Here is a 21,206-nt window from a genome sequence, read left to right as displayed (position 1 = left end):
GATGTGTCCTCATGTCCTCGTTTCAGGAAGGAGAGCAGAGGGAGACTTATGTCCCCTGTGCTGGCTGAAAAATCAGCTGTTCCCACTCGGCTCATGTTTGAGGTTTAGCAGTGTGCACTGAGGTGCGTGTGGCTCAGCCGAGGTTTGGATGGGTCTGGAGATTGCAGAGGTTTTGTAGCCAGAAGGAGTGGATCCAGGCCTCTGACACCAAGTCCAAGTCCTTTGTCTGCCTTTCTGCACCTCTGGAGTCGAAAGTGACTCCTCCCAGGAAACATTTGTTTTGCTAAAGGAACCTGGTCTTGCTACTAATTAGTCTAGAAGGTTCAAATTATGAGACCTTTTTGAGTGTGTGCTAAATATTTACATTTTTCAAATTTACTACAGAAAGTCAAACATCTAGAAATTTTGGGTTAACTTTGAATTTGTACATTCTGTCCAGTAGGTATATAATCTTCCTAACAGTCTTTTGAAAAAAATAAATGCTACAGAAATGTGTTCTTCTTTTGGAGAGGTTGTGAATGGGTAGCAGAATACCAAGTTGGCATAATCAATCCTTCCTTAATAAATCCAGGGCCATGCTTCAGCAAACTCAGTCTGCTTCTAGGTGTGTGACTGAGAGCCCTTGCTGGGAAGAGAGGTCAAAAGGGCATGTTGTGACCTTTACCTCTAATGCCATCCTCTCAAGATGAATTTTTTCTTAATAGAAATGCTGGTTCCACTTGGGGGTTGGGGAAAAAAAAAATGATTGCTCTCCTGAATAGATGTTAGCTTTTATCTGAGACACTAGAGAGCTGTTGATTTGCCCAAATGCTAAATGAGTTAACCCTTGTCTTCCTTGGTTTTTGTTTGTTTTTTTTCCACTCCTTCCTGCACACTGAGTCTTCCTTGTTAAGCAACACAAACAGCTCATTAAGGGGAAGGATCTCTGCCAAGGGGGACATTGTCAACATAGTGTAAGGACGAGGCCCCTACGGCTTGGCCCACGGCCCTCCACTCACCACAGGGCCCATCTTGAGTCCCCCTCCCCTTGCTGAAGGTTTTTAAATATTCAACTAGGTTCAAACCCAATCTTTAGTTTGTCTGGGTACCCCTGAAAAGGGAAGTAAGGTTTTGACATTCATCTTTCTACAGTTATTCAAAAGTCAACAGCGCCAGCTCATCCTCTGGGATGTTCCAAAGGCTAAAGATTCTATTTCTAACTGACCACAGTGGCTCTGCCTCCTGGCTTGCTCTGGCAAGGAAGCAGGCTCTGCTGTGGTTGTTCATCCCCCCCACATCTTAATCTCTGTTTGCTTTTGTTTGCTCTAGGCAAGCTCTTTTTGGAGATCACGTTAAGAAACCCCAGAGCCTGGAGGACACGGACTTGAGCCGGCTCTACACAGCAACATCCCTGATGCAGATTGATGACAATGTGATGAGGTATGTCCACGCAGGCAGGAGAGAGACGCTCTGGGCCAGGGTGCTAGGCGGGAGGCTGCAGGTCAGCTCTGCCTAGCATTAGTGCTTTGTTCTGCCTACGTTAGTGTTAAGGGTGCTTTTTTTCCCTTTAAGTAAGTGTCTAGTGTTTAAAAACAGAAGATTTCACAGGAACATTTAAATTTCTAGTTTCTCCTGGAAAATAGGAAAAGGATCTGACGACCCATTCTGCATTCCTACAAAGCATAGTTAGCTTGATTCAAGGAACTGGGGCATGCAGGCCCTAGCATGGGCAGTCTTCACCCTACCTGTCCTGCCTCAACAACAGGGCAAGTGTCAGGTGCCACATTAATCTGCATGTTGCAGTGGAGTAAAAGGCAAAGGAAGTATTTCTTGTACTTCTCTGTGTCTCTAACAAGAATAGAAAAACTGGCTGGGGGCAGTGTCTCATGCCTGTAATCCTAGGAGGATTTGGGAAGCCATGGGGGAAGATCGTTTGAGCCCAGGAGGTTGAGGCTGCAGTAAGCCGTGTTCATGCCATTGCACTCCAGCCAGGGTGACACAGCAAGGCCCTTCTCAAAATTAAAAAAAAAAAAAAAAAGTAGAAAAACAGAAGATGGACCAAGAGGGCTTTGTGTTTCAAGCAAAATGAACAGAGCCTCTTACTTTGGGGCATGGAGACTCCCTTGAGTGTGAGACACAAATACTGCCCACTTCATTCATCTACTCTACCTGCCTCTCTCCTCCAGGCACCTGAGGTTGCAATCTTGACAGTGTCTTCTTTCCTGGTACCAGCAGATTCTGATTGAGGTTACCCTCAGCTGAAAAAGGAAAAGTTGACTTCTGACTTCATCATTCTCTTTAAAGATGTGATCCTTTTTATTTAACAATCATTTGAAACCAGGAACAGTGGCTTATGCCTGTAATTCCAGCACTTTGGGAGGCTGAGGCTCGAGGATCACGTGAGGCGAGGAGTTTGAGACCAGCCCGGGCAACATAGCAAGTCCCTGTCTCTACAAAAAAAATTGAAAAATAAAAATAGCCGGGCATAGTGGCACACACCTGTAGTCCCAGCTGCTTGGGAGGCTGAGACGGGAGGATCACTTGAGCTCATAAGTTTGAGATTACAGCGAGCTATGGTCACAACACTGCAGTGGAGCCCAACTTAGGCAACAGAGCAAGGTCCTGTCCCTAAAAAATAAAAAATAATTTGATATTTTTAGATGTAGTTTAAAGCAAGCAATTATTCTTCATCTAATGATAGGCAGATATTGACCTGAGGGTATAGGATCTCTGCTTCGCTTCCTTACGAGATTTTAGTAGCCTTCTTACACCAAGTAACCTTGAAATATGCCTGCTAACAGTTTCTCAAAGGAAATGAAAACTAGGAAATTGCTGGTATGTTCAGAAGGTGAAAAATGAATCTTACCCACCCTCACTTAAGATGAGGTGTGTGACTATATTGCGGTGTGTAGTAAGAAAAAAAAAAAAACAAATTAAATTTCCCATTCATCTCCTAAATTTTTTAAGCCCTAAAGAGAATGTTTCTCAACACTCTCCGAAGTCTTTCCTCTTTAATAGTGTTGGATAGTAGCAATTTTATGATCATAACCAGTCTTGGTGGCCTCCCCATAGATCCATCCCAGCAATACTGGAGGGATAGAATGCATTCCCTGCCTGCTGAGACTGCAAACGAACTGATTTCACAAGGACAGGCATCTTCACAATGATCTCTACACTTGGCCTCCTCCCTGTCAAGAGGGCCCTAATAGTCCAGCCTGAACTTTCCAGGCCATTCCCAGGCAGAGATGTCTAATGTGATCCACAGCTTCCGGGGAGGGAGGATAGCTTAAAGACCCTAGTCAGAACAGGAAGACCCGCCATTCAGAAGTCAGAGGCCCTAATCTGTGTCGGAAAGAGGTTTTGAGATCCTCTGGCCTAGGCCTCCTGGTGTCAGAGCTCCAGGATGAACCTTGTGGGGCCTCTGGGAGCACAGAGCAGAGCAGGGCAGAGCTGCGGCCCCTCATTCATGCTGAGCACCGAAGGTTTTGTTACATGCCAGTTTATCTCTATTGCTCTGTAGTCAGAGATATGGAACAGTAGTTAGAGATAAAGGGACAGAATTGGTAACTTTGAATGACAGTCTCATTTCTGTTATCTAATACATATTTTATTCCAATTCACAGTGGTCCTGTTACTCCACCAATAACTCTGTTAATAGGAAACTTCCAGTAAATTGCCTTGAATTTCAGTTTCTCCATATCTGTAGTGACAACTGGTTTTATACTGCCTCAAGAGATGTAACATACACTAATAATTACATAGATAACAATTACTACAGGGTAATTACTCTGGGTGGGTCATGATGGTAGTAAGCACTTTAACATCATAAGTCTCACAGTTCCATTGAGGAAGGCCCTGCCTTCAGATTAATTTTATACAGGAGAAGCTGAGGCTCAGAGAAGTTGAACCATTTGCCCAAGATCACATAGCCAGTAAATGACCGAAGCAGGATTTGAACCCCGATGCCAAAGCCAGTGCTCTTAACCCCAAATCTTGCTACCTACATACATTACATTGATATGATGAGTTAGCGCAGGATCTGAAACAGTCATAAAATCAGCTCAGCATTCGGGCCTAACTCCTGCCTCTGTCTACTCTACCAGTGCCACAAGTTAGCATGAGGAACTGGAGCCAAAATCGGCTCAGCATTCTGATCTTATGACCAATGTTTTGTCCTTTTTCTTTTTTTCTTTTTCTGGTGTGTTCCAGGAAGTTTCATGGCTATAACTCCCTGAAGGAATACTATGAGGAAGAAAGTTGCATGCGGTATCTGCACAGGGTGAGTGACCATCACTGGCTCAGAATTAGCATCACTCCATCCAGCCTTGCACACAATACAACAAATATCCCTCCTAAATTTTCCTGGTGGAAGCTTAGCTGGAATCTGGCTCCAACCGCTCTTTTAGCTTGGATTTGTTTATTGAACCATACTTTCTCCCTCTGTAACTGCCATAGTTTCTCCCTCTGTAACTGCCATACTTTCTCCTTCTGTAACTACCCAGAGCTGCCCCTGAGACTGGTGTGCTCCCATGTCTATGTGAGGGCCTTTCAAATTGCTCCAACACCCACTTTTTTGTTAGTCTTCCTTTGACAGCATAATCCTGTCTGATTTCTGCCAGATCAGTGAGATCTGTCTAGGTTTTTTTACCATGCGGGACCCTCTTTTGGCCATTCTGTATTTTGTTACCATTACTGCCTAAGACTGAACTCAAAATTCCTGCCATTATCTGGTAAGCACAGAGTAAAGCTGATGTGTTTCTGTATCAAAGTGATGATGAGCATGTCTATTTTTTTTTTCTTTTTCTTTTCTTTTCTTTTTTTTTTTTTTGAGATGGAGTCTCACTCTATCACCCAGGCTGGAGTGCAATGGTGCAGTCTCTGCTCACCATAACCTCCACCTCCCGGGTTCAAGCGATTCTCCTGCCTCAGCTTCCTGAGTAGCTGGGATTACAGGCATGCACCACCACGCCTGGCTAATTTTTGTATTTTTAGTAGAGACAGGGTTTCACCATGTTGGTCATTCTGATCTCAAACTCCTGACCTCGTGATCTACCTGCCTCAGCCTCCCAAAATGCTGGGATTACAGGTGTGAGCCACCGCGCCCAGCCGAGCGTGTCTGTTGATAAGGTAGACTAGTTTGTATTAATGCAACTTTTAGCAGCTACAATAAACCTTGTGTGTATTAAGTTTGTGGCCAACCAAAGTCTCCATATGTTTGTTTAACCTGAATGACCAACAAGCCAGTCTCTCTCATTCTGTCTTTGCACAATTGATTGCCCTATTTATCCAAACACGGGACTTCCCATTTATCCTTGTCAATGTCTACCTGTAGGTTTGGCCCACCATTCCCCTAGCTAAAGCAGATCACTGGGAACTGTAATTGTGCTGTCTTATCAGCCATCCTTCCTAGTTTAGCATCATCAGACTTTTGATGTCATCATTTAAGCCATTATAGGAATGTTGAGCTGTCTAGAGCCAACATCAGAGACCTACAGGATAGCACAATCATTCACTGCCTCAGTATGGCTGTTCAATGACATCTAAGTCTCCCTATCAGTACCATCTCCACTAAAATGAAAAAGAAGCCTATTGGCTATTTTAGTAAAGTGGATGTTGAATGCAACACTGCCAATGGTTTTCCAATATCCACCAGCCTACTCCTGTTTTCAACCTTCAGATTATTTTTCTTTTTTCTTTTTAAGAGACAGGGTCTTGCTCTGTTTCCCAGGCTAGAGTGCAGTGGCATGATCATAGTTCACCACAACTTTGAAATCCTGGGCTCAAATGATCCTCCTGCCTCAGCCTCCTGAGTAGCTGGAACTATAGGCATGAGCCACACACCTGACCTAGATTCTTTTGATTTGTTCTGTTTTTGTTTTTGTGTTTGTTTTAACAAATAGAGACTGGGTTGTGGGTCTCACTATGTTTCCCAGGCTGGTCTCAAACTCCTGGGCTCAAGCAGCCCTCCCACCTTACCCTCCCAAAGTGCTGGGATCACAGGCATGAACCACTGTGCCCAGCCTTGGCCTAGATTCCTCTAGAATCTCTTTTGTCTGGTGTGGAGTGCACTTCGTTTTTCCCTCCCATGATATAAACTGAATTAATATGTACATAATTCATTATAAAGTCGTTTCCTCAAAGGCATGGCTAATCTGAAACACTCTGATGATCATCAGGAAGCTTTGGTTCTGTACACTCCTGCTTCCAGGGCAGTAATCACAATGGCAGACGTAACTCATCACACTGCCAGGGAATACAAGGGGTCCTTACTCTACCTGTTCAGCAAGCTGAACTGTGACCTTCCTCCCTTTGCTTCAAAAATATGTCCAGCAGTGAGTTTGAGCCTTGAATCAATGGGGTCTGAAAATGGGAATCAGTCATTTAATTCTGCTTTATTTTCTTATTGCAGATTTATGTTCCTCTCATGCTAGTTAATGCAGCTGACGATCCGTTGGTGCATGAAAGTCTTCTAACCATTCCAAAATCTCTTTCAGGTAAATGTTTCTTCCTACTGCCCTCTCAACAGCTCAGCAAATTGCCACAGTAAATTCTGTCACCTTCACTATGCTGTCATCTCCTGGAGACCACCCTCTTTAGGGAAAGACATCTCATAGCAGTCAGTGTTCTTATTTTGTGTAGCCTGATAGTCCTCAGGCTATGATGGGGCCTGGGCATCAGGCTCCCCTCATGTTCCTCCCAGGGCATGAGACAGGACCACCATGTATATTCATAGCCAGTAGGGCTCTGGGGAGTCACCTGATGTTCTGTGAAATTATCTCAGGGTTAGGGTTCCCTTAAGTTTGAGAGTTTGACATAAAGAGATATTTCGATTTAAAATTCGGGACTAGGTGCGGTGACTCACACCTGTAATCCTAGCACTTTGTGAGGTTGCAGTGGGAGGATCACTTGAGGCCAGGAGTTTGAGACAAGCCTGGGCAATATAGTAAGACCCTATCTCTACAAAAAACTTGAAAATTAGCTGGGCATGGGGAGGCTGAGGTGGGAGAATGGCATGAACTTGGGAGGCAGAGCTTGCAGTGAGCCGAGATTGCGCCACTGCACTCCATGCACTCCAGCCTGGGTGACAGAGCGAGACTCTGTCTCAAAAAAAAAAAAAAAAAAAATTAGCTGGACCTGGTGGCACATGCCTGTAGTCCTAGCTACTCAGGAGGCTGAGGCAGGAAGATCACTTGAGTCCAGGAGTTCAAGGCTGCAGCAAGCTGTGATTGTGCCACCGCACTCCAGCCTGGGCAACAGAGCAAGATTCTGTCTCTAAAAATAAATAAATATTTAAAAAATAAAATAAAATTTGACTTGAAAAGCAAAACAAAAAATCCCGTTCTGCTATCTCTTGTGATAGCCTCTCCATCTGCTTTAAACATAAAAATAGAAGCAACTGGGCCGAGTGTGGTAACTCATGCCTATAAATCCCAGCACTTTGGGAGGCCGAGGTAGGCGGATCACTTGAAGTCAGGAGTTTTAGATCAGTCTGGCCAACATGGTGAAACCCCATCTCTACTAAAAGTACAAAAATTAGCTGGGCATGGTGGTACATGCTACTGGAGAGACTGAGGCATGAGAATCGCTTGAACCCAGGAGTGGAGGTTGCAGTAATTTCTTCTGTCTCAAAAAAATCAAAAATAAAAAATAAAGTTAAGCTCTAGGTTATTATTTCTCAGGATGGCCACTTAGCATGTGGTGTTGAGAGCTTAGGCATCTTTTAACACAACATGCAGCTTTAAGAATCTTGAAGATAGGACAGGCGCGGTGGCTCACGCCTGTAATCCCAGCACTTTGGGAGGCCAAGACGGGCGAATCATGAAGTCAGGAGATCGAGACCATCCTGGCTAACAGTGAAACGCCATCTCTACTAAAAAAAAATACAAAAAATTAGCTGGGCATGGTGGCGGGCACCTGTAGTCCCAGCTACTTGGGAGATTGAGGCAGGAGAATGGCATGAACCCGGGAGGCAGAGCTTGCAGTTAGCCGAGATCGTGCCACTGCACTCCAGCCTGGGTGACAGAGCGAGACTCCATCTCAAAAAAAAACCAAAAAAAACCAATCTTGAAGATAAATGTCTGTGGTGAAAAATCATTGACTCCACTGAATTCTCCTTGTTCTCTAGTAAATGATACTGTACATGCCATGAATCCCTACTCAGAGCCCAGCTCCCACTGCTAGCATGGGCATCACCTGGGAGCTTTTTAGAACTGGAGAATCTCAGCTCCCCCTTCAGGCTTATTAAATCAAAATGTGCATTTTAATAAGATATCCTCAGTGATTTCGATGCACAAAGTTAGGAAACACATTGAATCACCTGGGGAGCTTGAGCAATACCAACACTTGGGAATTCCCCTCCCTCACGCCTCCTCAACCTCCCACCCCAGAGATTCTGATGTAATTCATCTGGGCCAGCCTGGGTGTAAGCTGGTGCCCATTCAGCTCCAAAGCCAAGCTGTATTCTAAAACCTGCTAGGTGCCACTGTCTTGCCTGCCCCCTCTTTGGTGAACAAGGCAGAGTGAGTAGAGATTGAATGCCCACTCAGGTGAGTGCCCCTGTGGGGAAAGCCCAGGCTACCCTAGCCAGCTCACCTCTGCACCTCCTGTCCTGGAGCAAACTAGAGAACAGTAACTCACTCAGCTGCCTTTCCCCTGCAGAGAAACGAGAGAACGTCATGTTTGTGCTGCCTCTGCATGGGGGCCACTTGGGCTTCTTTGAAGGCTCTGTGCTGTTCCCCGAGCCCCTGACATGGATGGATAAGCTGGTGGTGGAGTACGCCAACGCCATTTGCCAATGGGAGCGTAACAAGTCACAGTGCTCTGACACAGAGCAGGTGGAGGCTGACCTGGAGTGAGGCCTCTGGACTCTGGCATGCTCCAGCAGCCCTCCTCTGGAAGCTGCGTCCCCTCACCCCCTGTTTCAGGTCTCCCATCTCCCTCAGTGACCTGGATCTGACCTCACACCATCAGCAGGGGGCACCCACCATGCACACCTGTCTCGGAGTAGGCAGCTCTTCCTGGGAGCTCCAGGCTATTTTTGTGCTTAGTTACTGGTTTTCTCCATTGCATTATTAGTCATGGTGACAAGTGACAGAGTTCTTGCCTTCTGTCCAGTTTCAGCATCTGGTTGCTTTTAAGCCAAGTACATCTAGTTTGCCTATTAAAAATGTGTCTGAATAGCAATTTTGCTTTGCCACCAAAAGGCTTTTCCCTGAGAACAGTGAAGGGTGTGTGTCATTTTGTGGTGGTTTGTATGTGTCCTTACGTAGACCTTAAAAAGAGCTCACCCTTCCAAGTCAATGCTGAAGACACAGCTCAGCTTGGAAGCCTGAGAAGTCAGGCTTCCCAGGCCAGAGTGTGGCTTCTTAAATGGCAAAGGAAATTCCTTTGAGTCACAAGCCAAGTTTTCACCCTATCTTCTGAGATCGTTTCCCTACACTTTGCTGCTGCTGAGAGTTACGTGGGGCACTTGTTAAAAATTCAGCCTCCCAGGTCCCTGCCCTTGGAGAGGCTGATTCACTGGGTCTGGGAAGGAGCCTGGGGATTTTAATTTTTGACAAGTGCCCCAGATGATTCTCATCACCAAGCAAATTTTGGAAATGCTGTTCAACAGCGCCCTTAAATTGGAAACATCTTCATAGCTCATTTTATTGAAATTCATAATCAATCAGGGGTGTCCCCTAGCTCCCATGCTCTCCAGAGCAGCAAGGCCAGCTGTGGAGCTGCCTTCGTGTGACCACAGTGTGATGTCTCAGAAGGGCTCTGGGTGGGCTGAGCATCTGGGCTGTGCCCTGGCTCAGCTTTTTACCCTCAACAAAGTCCCTGTGGACTTCAGTTTCTTCACCTCTAAAATGGGGGACTTGGACCAGGTAGATTGCTGAGCTCACTACCAGGTTCAAAGTTCAATGACAAACTCAGTTCACTGAGGTTTGAGAGAACATCCCTCCAGGGGAGCCTGGGAGCTGCTCTCCCAGTCTAAGCATGTAGATATCATCATTTGCCTTTTGTGTGTCTGTGTGTCCCTTACTCGATAAAAAGATGTTTTGGTGTTTTTTTTTTTTTTTTTTTAAGCACTCACTTGTAATTTTAGTTTTTAAACCCAAGTTCCTCTAACTTTGCTTTTTGATACCAAACAATTCAAAAGTTGGACCTGAGTTTGGAGAAAGATATTTCCAACCTAAGTGGGTATTATTTTGAAACCAGATTTTTAATTTAATAGCCTATATTTGTAGTCTGTTGGATAGGTGTTTCCAAAGTGTGTGTTCTGAAGTGAAAACACAACTCTAGGTTTCAAGTACTCCTTTTCTCCGATCCTGTGGTACTTGAATATCTAAAAACCCTGCACTTTGAAAAATCAGCAGTTGCTATCTGGAACTAAACAGAACTATGACAATTGCCTGGATACTTTAAAAAGATAGTTTCCCTCCTTCATCTCCTTTGACTCCAGGACAGACTGGAATATAAGTAGTGGGTCTGCATGGATGTTTCAGGGATCAAAGGAGCCACCTGAGCACCTGAATGCCAACCCTCAGGGTCACAGGTGGGTGTGGTTTGGGCACGGGTCCAAGTGACTGTGACGGGAACGTCCGTAACCTGAAGAAGTTGTTTTCTGACAATCACCAAATCATCCGAATAACATCAAAAACAGCCCTTGTCTCAGAAAATTGAGATTTCTGTGGTCTCAACTTTGCTTTGGTATAATTTCTGACACTTGCCAACCTCTATCATTATGACTTTCCCCCCGGTGTATTATTTCTCTAATACATTTCCTTTTCATGTTCTTTTAGCACAGACTGGCACTTTACCCCTCAATTTGGAAGCTAGTCTCTCTCCTCTGTTACTTTTCCCTTCACCCAACTACAGCTGTGATCTTGACGATTGATAGTCATATTTCTGCCACTACTACCTTCATTTCTCAAGGCTTTTTATGAGAACAGGTAAACCAAGCAATAACATCCTAGGATTGAATCACCACCACATAAGAGCGAGAGGCTCCTTTCATATGCCTGAGGCCACACCCCTTAACCTATTCTGGCAAAATAGTGGCTGGCCCAGGTACTAGCTCCATTCAGAAATTTGGGAAGAGAAAAGACAGCCCTGTTGTCACACAAACCGGTGTGGGGGAAGGGGAGCCTGGTCTGCATGGCAGTCCTGGTGGCCCGTGTGGGGGAGGGGGAGCCTGGTCTGCATGGCAGTCCTGGTGGCCTGTGTGGGGGACAGGCAGGGCTGGCAGCATAGCCTTTGTTGCTACACAACCGGAATTTGCTCCCCCAGGACTGTGGGAGCCAGTGTCCCAGCTGAAATCTTTTTAGTGTGTGACTCTGAATGGCACTCACATTCCATTTTGGCTCACATGAAATTAACTGAAGCCCTTTGTTCAAGCTTCAGGCTCTTAGGCATGGAAATGTGAATGTGACTGTGGCTGTCTTACAGGAGAATTCTTGTTTGTCCCTGAATGAGAGCACAGAGGCATTGAATTGACAGAGCTGCAAACTTGCCTGATAAATGAGGGAGTGGCAGTTTATAGATAGGTCATCCTTTTTCCTTCCTCCAGGTGTCCTTGCCTTTCTTCCCAAAGTCATTCATTTCTGATGATTATGTGAATCCCCCTTTTGCTAGTAAGGTTCTATTTGGGCGAAAACAAGGCTTAATTTTTAAAGAGTATTTGAATATTATATTTTAGAATCAAATTGAGGTTATAAATTGCATCAACTGGACAATTCCATTGCAGGAATAATGTGTTAAAAACCAGTGGGGAGAAGCACCCACATCTCTCCTGTAGTACTCCGTGTCTCATAAGCAATTTGAAGATACTTATAAGTAACTGATTCCAGTCAAATTAGGTTTAACTGACTCAAAAAACTGTGTCAAGTTTCTTTAATGTTTTTATGTTAGAAGTGAGTTTAACAGACTTGAAGAAAACTGTTATCTTTTCCTGCAGTGAGTTTACACGAATGATTCCAGAGCAGAGTGAAAGCAGAAGGCTGTTGGTTGCAATATTCTTTTAACCTCTCTGCAGCATTTTACGCTTACTGGGAACCTTATGAGTCACCATAAGAGTGGAAATATACCTGAGTTCTGTCCTAATGGTCTCTAATTCACATTGGATCATGGGCACATCACCTCATCTCTCTGAGCCTGTTCCCTCCTCTTAGACCATCTCTAAGACCATTTCATCTATTTACACGTCATTTGCTTGAACATTGCTGAACATCTGTGTGAACTTGGCTTCTCCAGCCCTTGCAGGTGGAAACAGCTATGTCAAAGCTCAAGGCTCATGGGGACTTGGAGGGAGGGGGCTTCTGCATTAAGCTTTCCTGGTGAAGACCCTTGATCTTGTCCAAAGCCCTGTGTCTTTGACTGGCTTCTCTTCAGAGTCCCCATTGTCATCGTAAGATCCTTGCTATTCTGAGGGTGGTCTTGTGACTGTGGCAGGTGCTGGCCGCTGGAATGAGGAGCCTATCTCCATCCTCCAGTGTGACTCAGCCAGAGCATTGAGAATTCCCAGGGCAGAAATCCTTCCTGCTCAGGCTTTCATTCTAAAACTACGGTCTTCATTAAAGCTGAACTTTCTGGGTAGCTGAGTTTATATGCCCGGCATCTGAATGAGAGCTGTCTTTGTAACTGTGTGACTTGAGATCTATTTTGCCAGCTCCTGAGAAACAATACACGTGTTCTTGTTTGTGTTTGCTCGGCAAGCAGATGTCTGAGATGTAAGAGGCTTTTCTTTTCCTGTGCCATTGATTCCGACTTAGAGCTGAAGTAAAGATCACTGAAACATCACAGCAAGTTGAAGTCACTCATAGGTCTTTGTCCTTTAGGCAGGACAGGAGAGTCATTAAGAAGCATTTCACTGTAGCATTCTGTCACAATATCATCTGGAATTGTTTTCTTTGCCCAGAAAGCCTTAACTTGCCTCTAGAGAATCCCTAGTATTACAAACAATATTGTGGCATTAGAATTCAAATTCTTCTGCTGTGGAAGTTTGAAGCTAAGCTGCAGCAAAACCAGAGAATTTCCTCAAGTGGCCTGAGGCTCCTTGTTATCTTATGCACCCATCCCTCCCTCAACAGTATGAGTGACCCAGAACTGGCCCAAACACCTCAGCTCTGGCCCCTTTTTACTCTTCTTGGCCTTACTCTGCTGTTCAAAGCCACTTTGGATTGCTTGGATGCTTTGAAAAGCCATGAAAAGTAGCCTGCCTGTGGCATTTAGAGGCCAAGCAATTGATGGAAAGTGTTTCTTCTACCTCTGTTATCTAAGCAGAGGGAAGTAAACCCCTTACCCCCCTACTGCCCCCAGTTACCCTAGAATTGCTTCTGCCAAATTGTAGTTGAAGCTAAGGAAGGGGGATCTGGCCCCTGCTGACAGAGGGAACTGGAATGCCACACAAGGCAAGGCCTGCTTCCTTCCCCTCTCTGCTGCTGCTACCTCCGAACGCTGCAGCCCAGGCTTCCTCTCACAGTGGCCCTTGGAAGTAGGCCACAGAGTAGACAGCTGCTTCTTTTGGAAGAGCCAGTCCCCCGTGTTTTCTGAACTGTTTTTCCTAGCATGTATGTGGGTAGAGCTTTCATGCATCTCTAATAAGAAGCTGAAGTTAGTTTTTTTTATTCTCCAATTTAAAACTTTTATTTAAAAAGTAAACTATTATTGTCGAAAATGCAAACTTGGGGAGAGCAAAAAGATCACACATAAGGCTGTCACTTCACACTTGGAGGGTTGCACAGCAGCCGGGCAGAGGCACTCCTCACTTCCCAGACGGGGCAGCGGGCGGCAGAGACGCACCTCACTTCCCAGACAGTGCAGCAGCCAGGCAGAGGCATGCCTCACTTCCCAGATGGTGGGTGGCCAGGCAGAGGCCTTCCTCACTTCCCAGGAGGTGGGCGGCGGGGCAGAGGCGCTCCTCACTTCCCAGAAGGTACAGTGGCTGGACAGAGACACTCCTCACTTCCCAGACAGGGCAGGTGCCGGGCAGAGGGGCGCCTCACTTCCAAGATGGTGGGACAGCCGGGCAGAGGCGCTCCTTGCTTCCCAGAGGGTGGGCAGCCAGCCAGGAAGAACGCTCCTCACTTCCCAGAGGGTGGGCGGCCAGACAGGCACGCTTCTCACTTCCCAGATGGGCAGCCCCCAGGCAGAGGCCCTCCTCACTTCCCAGATGGGGCAGGGGCCTGGCAGAAGCGTTCCTCACTTTCCAGAGGGTGGGCGGCCAAGCAGAAAGGCTTCTCACTTCCCAGACGGGATGCGGGCTGGGCAGAGGCGCTCCCCACTTCCCAGAACAATTCTTTATGAATTTCATAAAGGACTGAATGTGCAACTGAAACCTGCTAGTGATGATCTGGTAATATACAATTTGTCCAGTAGCCAAACAGTTTGTTTTTATTGTGTTTTCTAACCGTAAGAGATCATTAAACGCAAAGCCTATATGGCGCTGTACACACACACACACAAATGGTCACCGCAGGCCATACTACCAATGAAATGGTAGGTAAACGAATCTTTTTCTGGTCAAGAGAAAAAAAAAAAAAAGAAATAGCACTTTGTATGCTTCACTCTACAAGATGAATTTCACTAGAAAGAATCCAATGAAGGCCAGGCATGGTGGCTCCCGCCTGTAATCCCAGCACTTTGGAGGCCGAGGTGGGTGGATCGCCTGAGGTTAGGGGTTCGAAACCAACCTGGCCAACACGGTGAAACCCCGTCTCTACTAAAAATGCAAAAATTAGCTGGGTGTGGTGGTGGGCGCCTATAATCCCAGTTACTCGGGAGGCTGAGGTGGGAGAATTGCTTGAACCCAGGAGACAGGTTGCAGTGAGCCGAGATCATGCCACTGCACTCCAGCCTGGGGGACAAGAGTGAGACTCCATCTCCAAAAAAGAAAGAATCCAATGAAAATGGCTGCAATTACAAGAAGTGAAGGAAGAGGACTGGTGACATCTCTGAAGGATGCAGTTGAGGTTGATCCAGGTTTATCCGAATGTGCTACCTTTCTGAGCCTTAAACCTTCATCTCTCAGGTGTCGATTTTCTTCTGATAGCTTCACCATTTCTCCCTGAAGTCTTTTACACTCTTCTATTAGTTTCCTTGTTGCCGTGTCATTAAGTGAAACACTGTGTGGTTTTGGCATGGGTCCATCTTGTTCAGATGCATTCAGTGGAACAGCTTTGCTAGGTTCCATGTCATTCAATTTATCATTTTCATTGGGCATTTCAAATACACGTCTCAATTTGGAATCCATTAATTCGTCAGGTTTTGCCTCTTTCCACACAACTTCCATATCTGAAGTGTTCAGTGGAGCAAAAATTGTACCATACACTTGTGTTTACTCTTTTCATTCGGATCATAGTCAAAGGGCTGTAGCATTACTGAAACAGTCACAGTTGACCCTGGGTCAATAATTCCACTGTTGGGCTCACACAGTACCGGTGAGGCGCTGTAGTCTTCACTTGGAAACACACTTTTCTATCCGATGGATTTCGCAATTTAAGGTTTATAGTGACTACATCTGTGAAGGGGCCTTTGAATTTGAGATCTGTGGGCAGGTCGAGGACCAGGATCTGCTCGTGCTTCGCCATGGCCCCGGAGGTGGACGCCGTCAGAGAGACAGCACAGAGCAGGGAGGCGGTTTGCTCACTGGGGGCGGGGGACGATGGCGAGCCGGGAGGGGGAGCGAGTTTGCATCTCTCCTTTTCCTGGTTAGACTCTGTTCAGCCACATTCTTATGTTGGCAGATCTGCTTCCAGATTGACTTTTTGAGAACCATCACTTTCACATTCCTAATTCTGATTTTGTTTTGTTTTGTTTGGGTTTTCTGAAACTTAAAATGCTGCCCTGAAAATACTGTATTTTTGAGTTTGTGTTCTGAAAGCCTCTGTGCTGCTGGATCTTTGCGGGGGGAAATACAGGATCCTTCAGCATTGAGGTGTTTAAGATTTGCAACTAGCAATGCAATTTTTTCTAAATATGGGGATATTTACCTTTAATAAGAAATTATACTAAACAATGATGTCCTTGATCATTTTATGTTCTCATATTACTTTGGTTCTACTATGATTGTGTGGTGGTGAACAAAGATCATTACAAGCAAAAACTGTAATTTTGTTATATTTGATTCAATGGAATTTACTTAAAAAATAAAGACTAAAAATGTGGTGTGGCTATGTGTCCTTTGTATAGTGGCAGTTTTCCATCTGAAAGGATTCTTCCTGTGTCTTCACCAAAGTATGAGATTAACGGAAATACACAAAACCCCATTTTTGCACCACAATTGATGTTAGTCCGTCCTCGCAAACAAATACCAAAACCTTGACCGGGCCACAAGCATCTTCACACCACCATCTTCTCTAGGCAAGAAAGCCAAGAACTAAAATAAGTGAAGTTTCTGTTTTCCACTTTTTTTATTTTTTAGAGAGAGATTCTTGCTCTGTGGCCCAGGCTGGAGTGCAGTGCCATGATCACAGCTCACTGTAACCTTGACCTCTTGGGCTCAAGCAATCCTCCTGCCTTAGCCTCCCGAGTAGCTGGGACTACAGGGACTTGCTACTGTACCTGGCTAATTTCTTAGTTTTTAGTTTTTTGCTGCGTTGCCCAGGCTGGTCTCAAACTTGAGTTCAAGCGGTACTCCCGCCTTGGCCTACCAAAGTGTTGGGATTATAGTTGTGAGCCACCATGCCCAGCCTCAGTGTTTTAATCATTTCTTAAAGTGAATCATGAAGACAAAATGCAAGGCAAGGTGTAAATGGTGCTTGCCATGTGTGATTTGTATGCTTTTCCAATAATGTTCTTTGGAAAGACTAGGTGAGGCTGGGTGCGGTGGCTCACGCCTGTAATCCCAGCACTTTGGGAGACCGAGGCAGGTCTGAGGTGAACCTGAGGTCGGGAGTTCAAGACCAGCCTGACCAACATGGAGAACCCTGTCTCTACTAAAAATACAAAATTAGCTGGGCGTGGTGGCGAATGCCTATAATCCCAGCTACTCGGGAGGCTGAGGCAGGAGAATCACTTGAACCCAGGAGGCGGTGGTTGTGGTGAGCCAAGATCGCGCCACTGCACTGCAGCCTGGGCACAAGAGTGAAATTCCCATCAAAAAAAAAAAAAGGCTAAGTGAACATTTCCCAAGTTAAGATTATATTGGGTTGGTTGAGTGCTGGTGGTGTTTTCTTATTTGAATCTGTCTGAACCCAAGCTAAGGTCTCCTAGGACCAAGCACTGGCTCAGCCAGGAAGGTTGTACCAACCCCAAGAGACACTCACAGCTCCCTTCCCTCTTTGGCCACACAAAACCTTTGTCAAGTTAGGCAGGGTGGGGAGTGTTAGCTTTAGAAGTTGTGCATTAACAAGACCTAAAAATGCCCAGTGCCAAATTTCAAAATTCATCCCTCTCTGGTAAGCAAGCTTCCCCTCGATTCATATCCCCCACAAAATAGCCAGACTATTTTGGCCCAAGAAAACCAACTTGCAAAGAATACTACCTATGGGAAGACTACATGGAAGAGATTTCAGGTCCAGGGCATTAGGCGGGTCAGTGCCAGCTGCATGCCAATGGGGTCAGGCAGGACCAGTAGCACACAGCTGCCCTCTCCTGAGGCAGCCGTACAGCATTTGTGTTCAGTGACACCTCACTCACTGCCCTAGTCATGCTATTTTTTATTTTACCTTTCATTAACAGGCCTCTCTGCTCTAGTCCTATAGGGAGTACTTTCCCTTGGTGAAGATCAAACACCTAACTGGATGGCCCTTCATATGACAGCCTCCCCTCCTCACTTCTCTCTTGGGTGTCTTTAGAGGGAGTTCCATGAAAGTGCTGCCCTATATCGGAGTGGTTGAAAGACATGACAGGCAATTTGGCCTCGGACTGGTGAACCCCTCCCCCAAAGGGGCTAAATTAAACACCTCTCTCCATGTGGCTTTGTGTCACCCACACCTTCCTTTTGATTCATGCTGCCTACCACATTTACCCCAGCATCTCTACTGATGACTGGTTTCCTCTTAAAGTCATTTCCTCCTCATCTGATGATAGTTGGTGAAATTAACCTGAAATGTATGAAATTCTCATCTCATTGTTTCTTCTCCCTTCTCCTACCTGCACCTCTCCCACCCCCAGAAATAAATAAAACAAACATTGGAGACAAAGCATGAGTGGTAACAGAGCCAAAGAGATTTGGAGCCAGAGGTGCTGGGTCAGGGTCCCATCCTCGCCATTTCTAGCTCTTTGATCCTAAGCAGAATTTAACCTCTATCTATCTATCTATCTATCTATCTATCTATTTATTTATTTATTTATTTTCCTATGGGAATAATTATACTAAAAATGCCTACCTCAGGATAATTGAGAGGTTCAGATGATATTTTTCAGAGTGCCGTTGTTACTTTGGACAGTGTTTTTGGCTTTATCTGTTTGGTTGCCACTCATACGTCATCTCCAAGGTAGAAACTACTAGAAAAGTGTCTGACGTGGTCCAGCTCCACACCAAGGCATCTAACTGATGGACTTCGAGGAAAGCGGAGCCCGGCCTGGTTATAGTTTCCAAAAACATTCCTGGGCTCAGAAGTGCTGAAGAGCCACGTTGTGTGCACTGTCAAACCCTTATCTTTGTCTCTTCCTTCTTCATATGTGGCCACCTTGAGAAATCAAGGTGTACTACGTGTCCTGCCTACTGGCAAGGCAACTTCCGGGCACAGCCCCACAGTGGAAAAAGTTCTGGGACATTTAGCCTATCAGCTGCGGTCTTCCCACAGGACTCCTGCAGCCTTCTCTGTTCTCTGCTCACGTGCAAAGTTTGCCTTTAAACCCACAGATATGAATACTTACTAGAGTGGGTTCCTCCATATCCTCACCTCCATATGTCGACATGCAGGGTTTAGGCAGTGCACATTTGAGACACCTGCAGGGAGGTAGACAACCACTGTTTTGTAAGCATTGATTGCCTTCTCTCTCTCTCTCCCCTCTCTCAGGGTCTCACTCTGTTGCCCATTATTAATAGGAGAGCAGTAGTGTGATCATGGCTCAGGCAGCTTTGAACTCCCAGACTTGAGATCCTCCTGCCTCAGCCTCTAGTAGCTAAAACTACACTGCATTTGGCTGATTTTTTTTTTATAGGAACAGAGTCTTGCTGTGTTGCTCAGGCTGGTATTGAACTCCTGGCCTCAAGCAATCCTCCTGCCTCAGCCTCCCAAAGTGTTGGGCTTACAGGTGTGAGGCACTGTGCCTGGCCTGATTGGTTGTTTAATGTGCAGTCCCCTGGGGGTCTTGTTAAAAATGCAGATTCTGATGCAGCATGTCTGAGATGTGGCCTTGGAGCTTGGGAGCTCTCAGGTCCAGCCCTCCTTGGACCACCCTTTGAATAGTGAGGCTCCAGGAGATCCCACAGGCTTCCATATCTGACACTTCTGAGCTTCCTAAACTCCAGAGCCAAGCCCCCAACAGAAAGTGGGATCAGAGGCCAGGCATGGTGGCTCACACCTGTAATCCCAGCACTTTGGGAGGCTGAGGAGGATGGATCACCTGAGGTCAGGAGTTCGAGACCAGCCTGGCCAACATGGTGAAACCCTATCTCTACTAAAAATACAAAAATTGGCCGAGTGTGGTGGCATGCGCCTGTAATCCAAGCTACTCGGGAGGCTGAGGCAGGAGAATCGCTTTAAGCTGGGAGGCAGAGGTTGCAGTGAGCCAAAATCACACCATTGCACTCCAGCCTGGGTGACAGAGTGAGACTCCGTCTCAAAAAAAAAAAAAAAAAAAAAAAAGTAGGATCAGCAGTGGTCCACTTCACCTCTTTCCCTGCTAGCTTGAGTTAAGAGAAAGGTATACCTCTTCCAGAAAGGCTTTGCCAGGCCCCCAGGCAGCACTAACCTCCTCCACTTTCCCCTGGGTAAACCCGAGGCAGTGGCCAATCTCATTGAGAGGCTCTCTGAAGCTGGCGCCAGTTTCCTTCCTGAGACCTCCACCCACAGCTTGATGAAATTGCCTCCAGACTCTGCTGTCTGCATTCTCCCAACGACCACATTAGCATGGCAGAAATGCATCGCTGCAACCTTCCAGCTCTCAAATTAGTTTGATGAGGCAGAATCCCTGCCTCATCCCAGATGTCCCCAGAAAGGGTCAGGCATAGTGGCTCATGCCAGTAATCCCAGCACTTTGGGAGACTGAGACGGGAGGATCACCTAAGGTCAGGAGTTTGAGACCAGCCTGACCAACACGGAGAAACCCTGTCTCTACTAAAAATACAAAATTAGCTGGGCGTGGTGGCGCATGCCTCTTATCCCAGCTATTTGGGAGACTGAGGCAGGAGAATCGCTTGAACCCAGGAGACAGAGGTTGTGGTGAGCTGAGATCTCACCATTGCACTCCAGCCTGGGCAAAAAGAGCAAAACTCTGTCTCAAAAAAAAAAAGAAAGAAAGAAACAAACAAAAACAAACAAACAAACAAAAAAAACAGATGTCGCCAGAAAGGAAGTTGTTATGGGCACCAAATGGTTGTCATAAAATTCATATTTTGTCGTTCCCCTTCCCATAGCTGGTGGCCTTCAAAGGAGTATTTCATTGTCTCTCTCCAATAATGTGGGGGCCATTTGTAGGAATCACACACATAGGCAGCTGGGATTTTGTGAGGCTGAGCACGTCAGATTTTAACACTGGTGGTCTTCAAACACGTTTTCCCAAAAGTGGAACCACCTTCTCGGGCAAGGTCTGGCACAGCCCACCCAGCTAACCCTCCTGCCCAGCTTGTCCCTGGAGGGGCAATGTCAGGGCACGGCCAGCAGGGGGCAGCGCAAGCACACAGTCAGAGCCGGCTCACGGGATCCCAACCCTGTGGCTTCTTCCTCAGAAAGCCACTGAGTTTTCTTATCAGACGGGGTCCATGAGCTAAGGTCCAAGTCCTGCTGACTTTAGGGACGACCCCAGCATCCCATTCGGGTTTGAGTAGGAGCTAAGGCCGCCCCAAGAGTCTTCTGCTCAGCATGTGCCTGATTTCATTTATATATTTAGAGCTGCCACAAATTCAGAGTGGGCCTGGGCTGTGTCCAGGAGGGCACCTGGCAGCTCGGGGCTCGGGGGAAGATGGGAGTCAGTGGACAGGGATCAACCAGTATTTGCCTCAGACTTGGGACCCAAGTCTTGAGGAACAATTAGAACTATATCATGAAAACGTAAAAGATACCTATTCTTTTTTTCTTTCTTTCTTTTTTGAGACGGAGTCTCGCTCTGTCACCCAGGCTGGAGTGCAGTGG

At 46.1% G+C, this 21,206-nt stretch overlaps 1 protein-coding gene and 1 pseudogene across 4 annotated transcripts in view; one reads left to right on the top strand and one right to left on the bottom strand.

Annotated features, from left to right (window-relative positions):
- The window catches only part of ABHD2 (abhydrolase domain containing 2, acylglycerol lipase), a 120,795-nt gene extending 104,668 nt beyond the window's left edge, over nucleotides 1-16,127 (top strand). For all 3 annotated transcript variants that reach the window (XM_033189070.1, XM_033189068.1, XM_033189071.1), the window contains 4 exons: nucleotides 1,309-1,419; nucleotides 4,189-4,258; nucleotides 6,389-6,473; nucleotides 8,638-16,127. In XM_033189070.1, the coding sequence (XP_033044961.1) occupies nucleotides 1,309-1,419; nucleotides 4,189-4,258; nucleotides 6,389-6,473; nucleotides 8,638-8,834 (463 nt within the window). In that variant the 3' untranslated portion in view covers nucleotides 8,835-16,127. The remainder of the gene's footprint in view (nucleotides 1-1,308; nucleotides 1,420-4,188; nucleotides 4,259-6,388; nucleotides 6,474-8,637) is intronic.
- On the bottom strand, nucleotides 12,597-15,580 carry LOC117070240 (annotated as a pseudogene). The gene has a single exon (XR_004431839.1). The product of XR_004431839.1 is annotated as a vesicle-associated membrane protein-associated protein A-like (transcript).
- Nucleotides 16,128-21,206: the final 5,079 nt, after the last annotated feature.

The sequence above is a fragment of the Trachypithecus francoisi genome, unplaced genomic scaffold (genome assembly GCF_009764315.1).
Source record: "Trachypithecus francoisi isolate TF-2019V2 unplaced genomic scaffold, Tfra_2.0 Lachesis_group3, whole genome shotgun sequence".
Lineage (NCBI taxonomy): Eukaryota > Metazoa > Chordata > Mammalia > Primates > Cercopithecidae > Trachypithecus > Trachypithecus francoisi.
The sequence above is the reverse complement of the archived record's forward strand: the minus strand, read 5'-3'. Positions and strand labels throughout refer to the sequence as shown.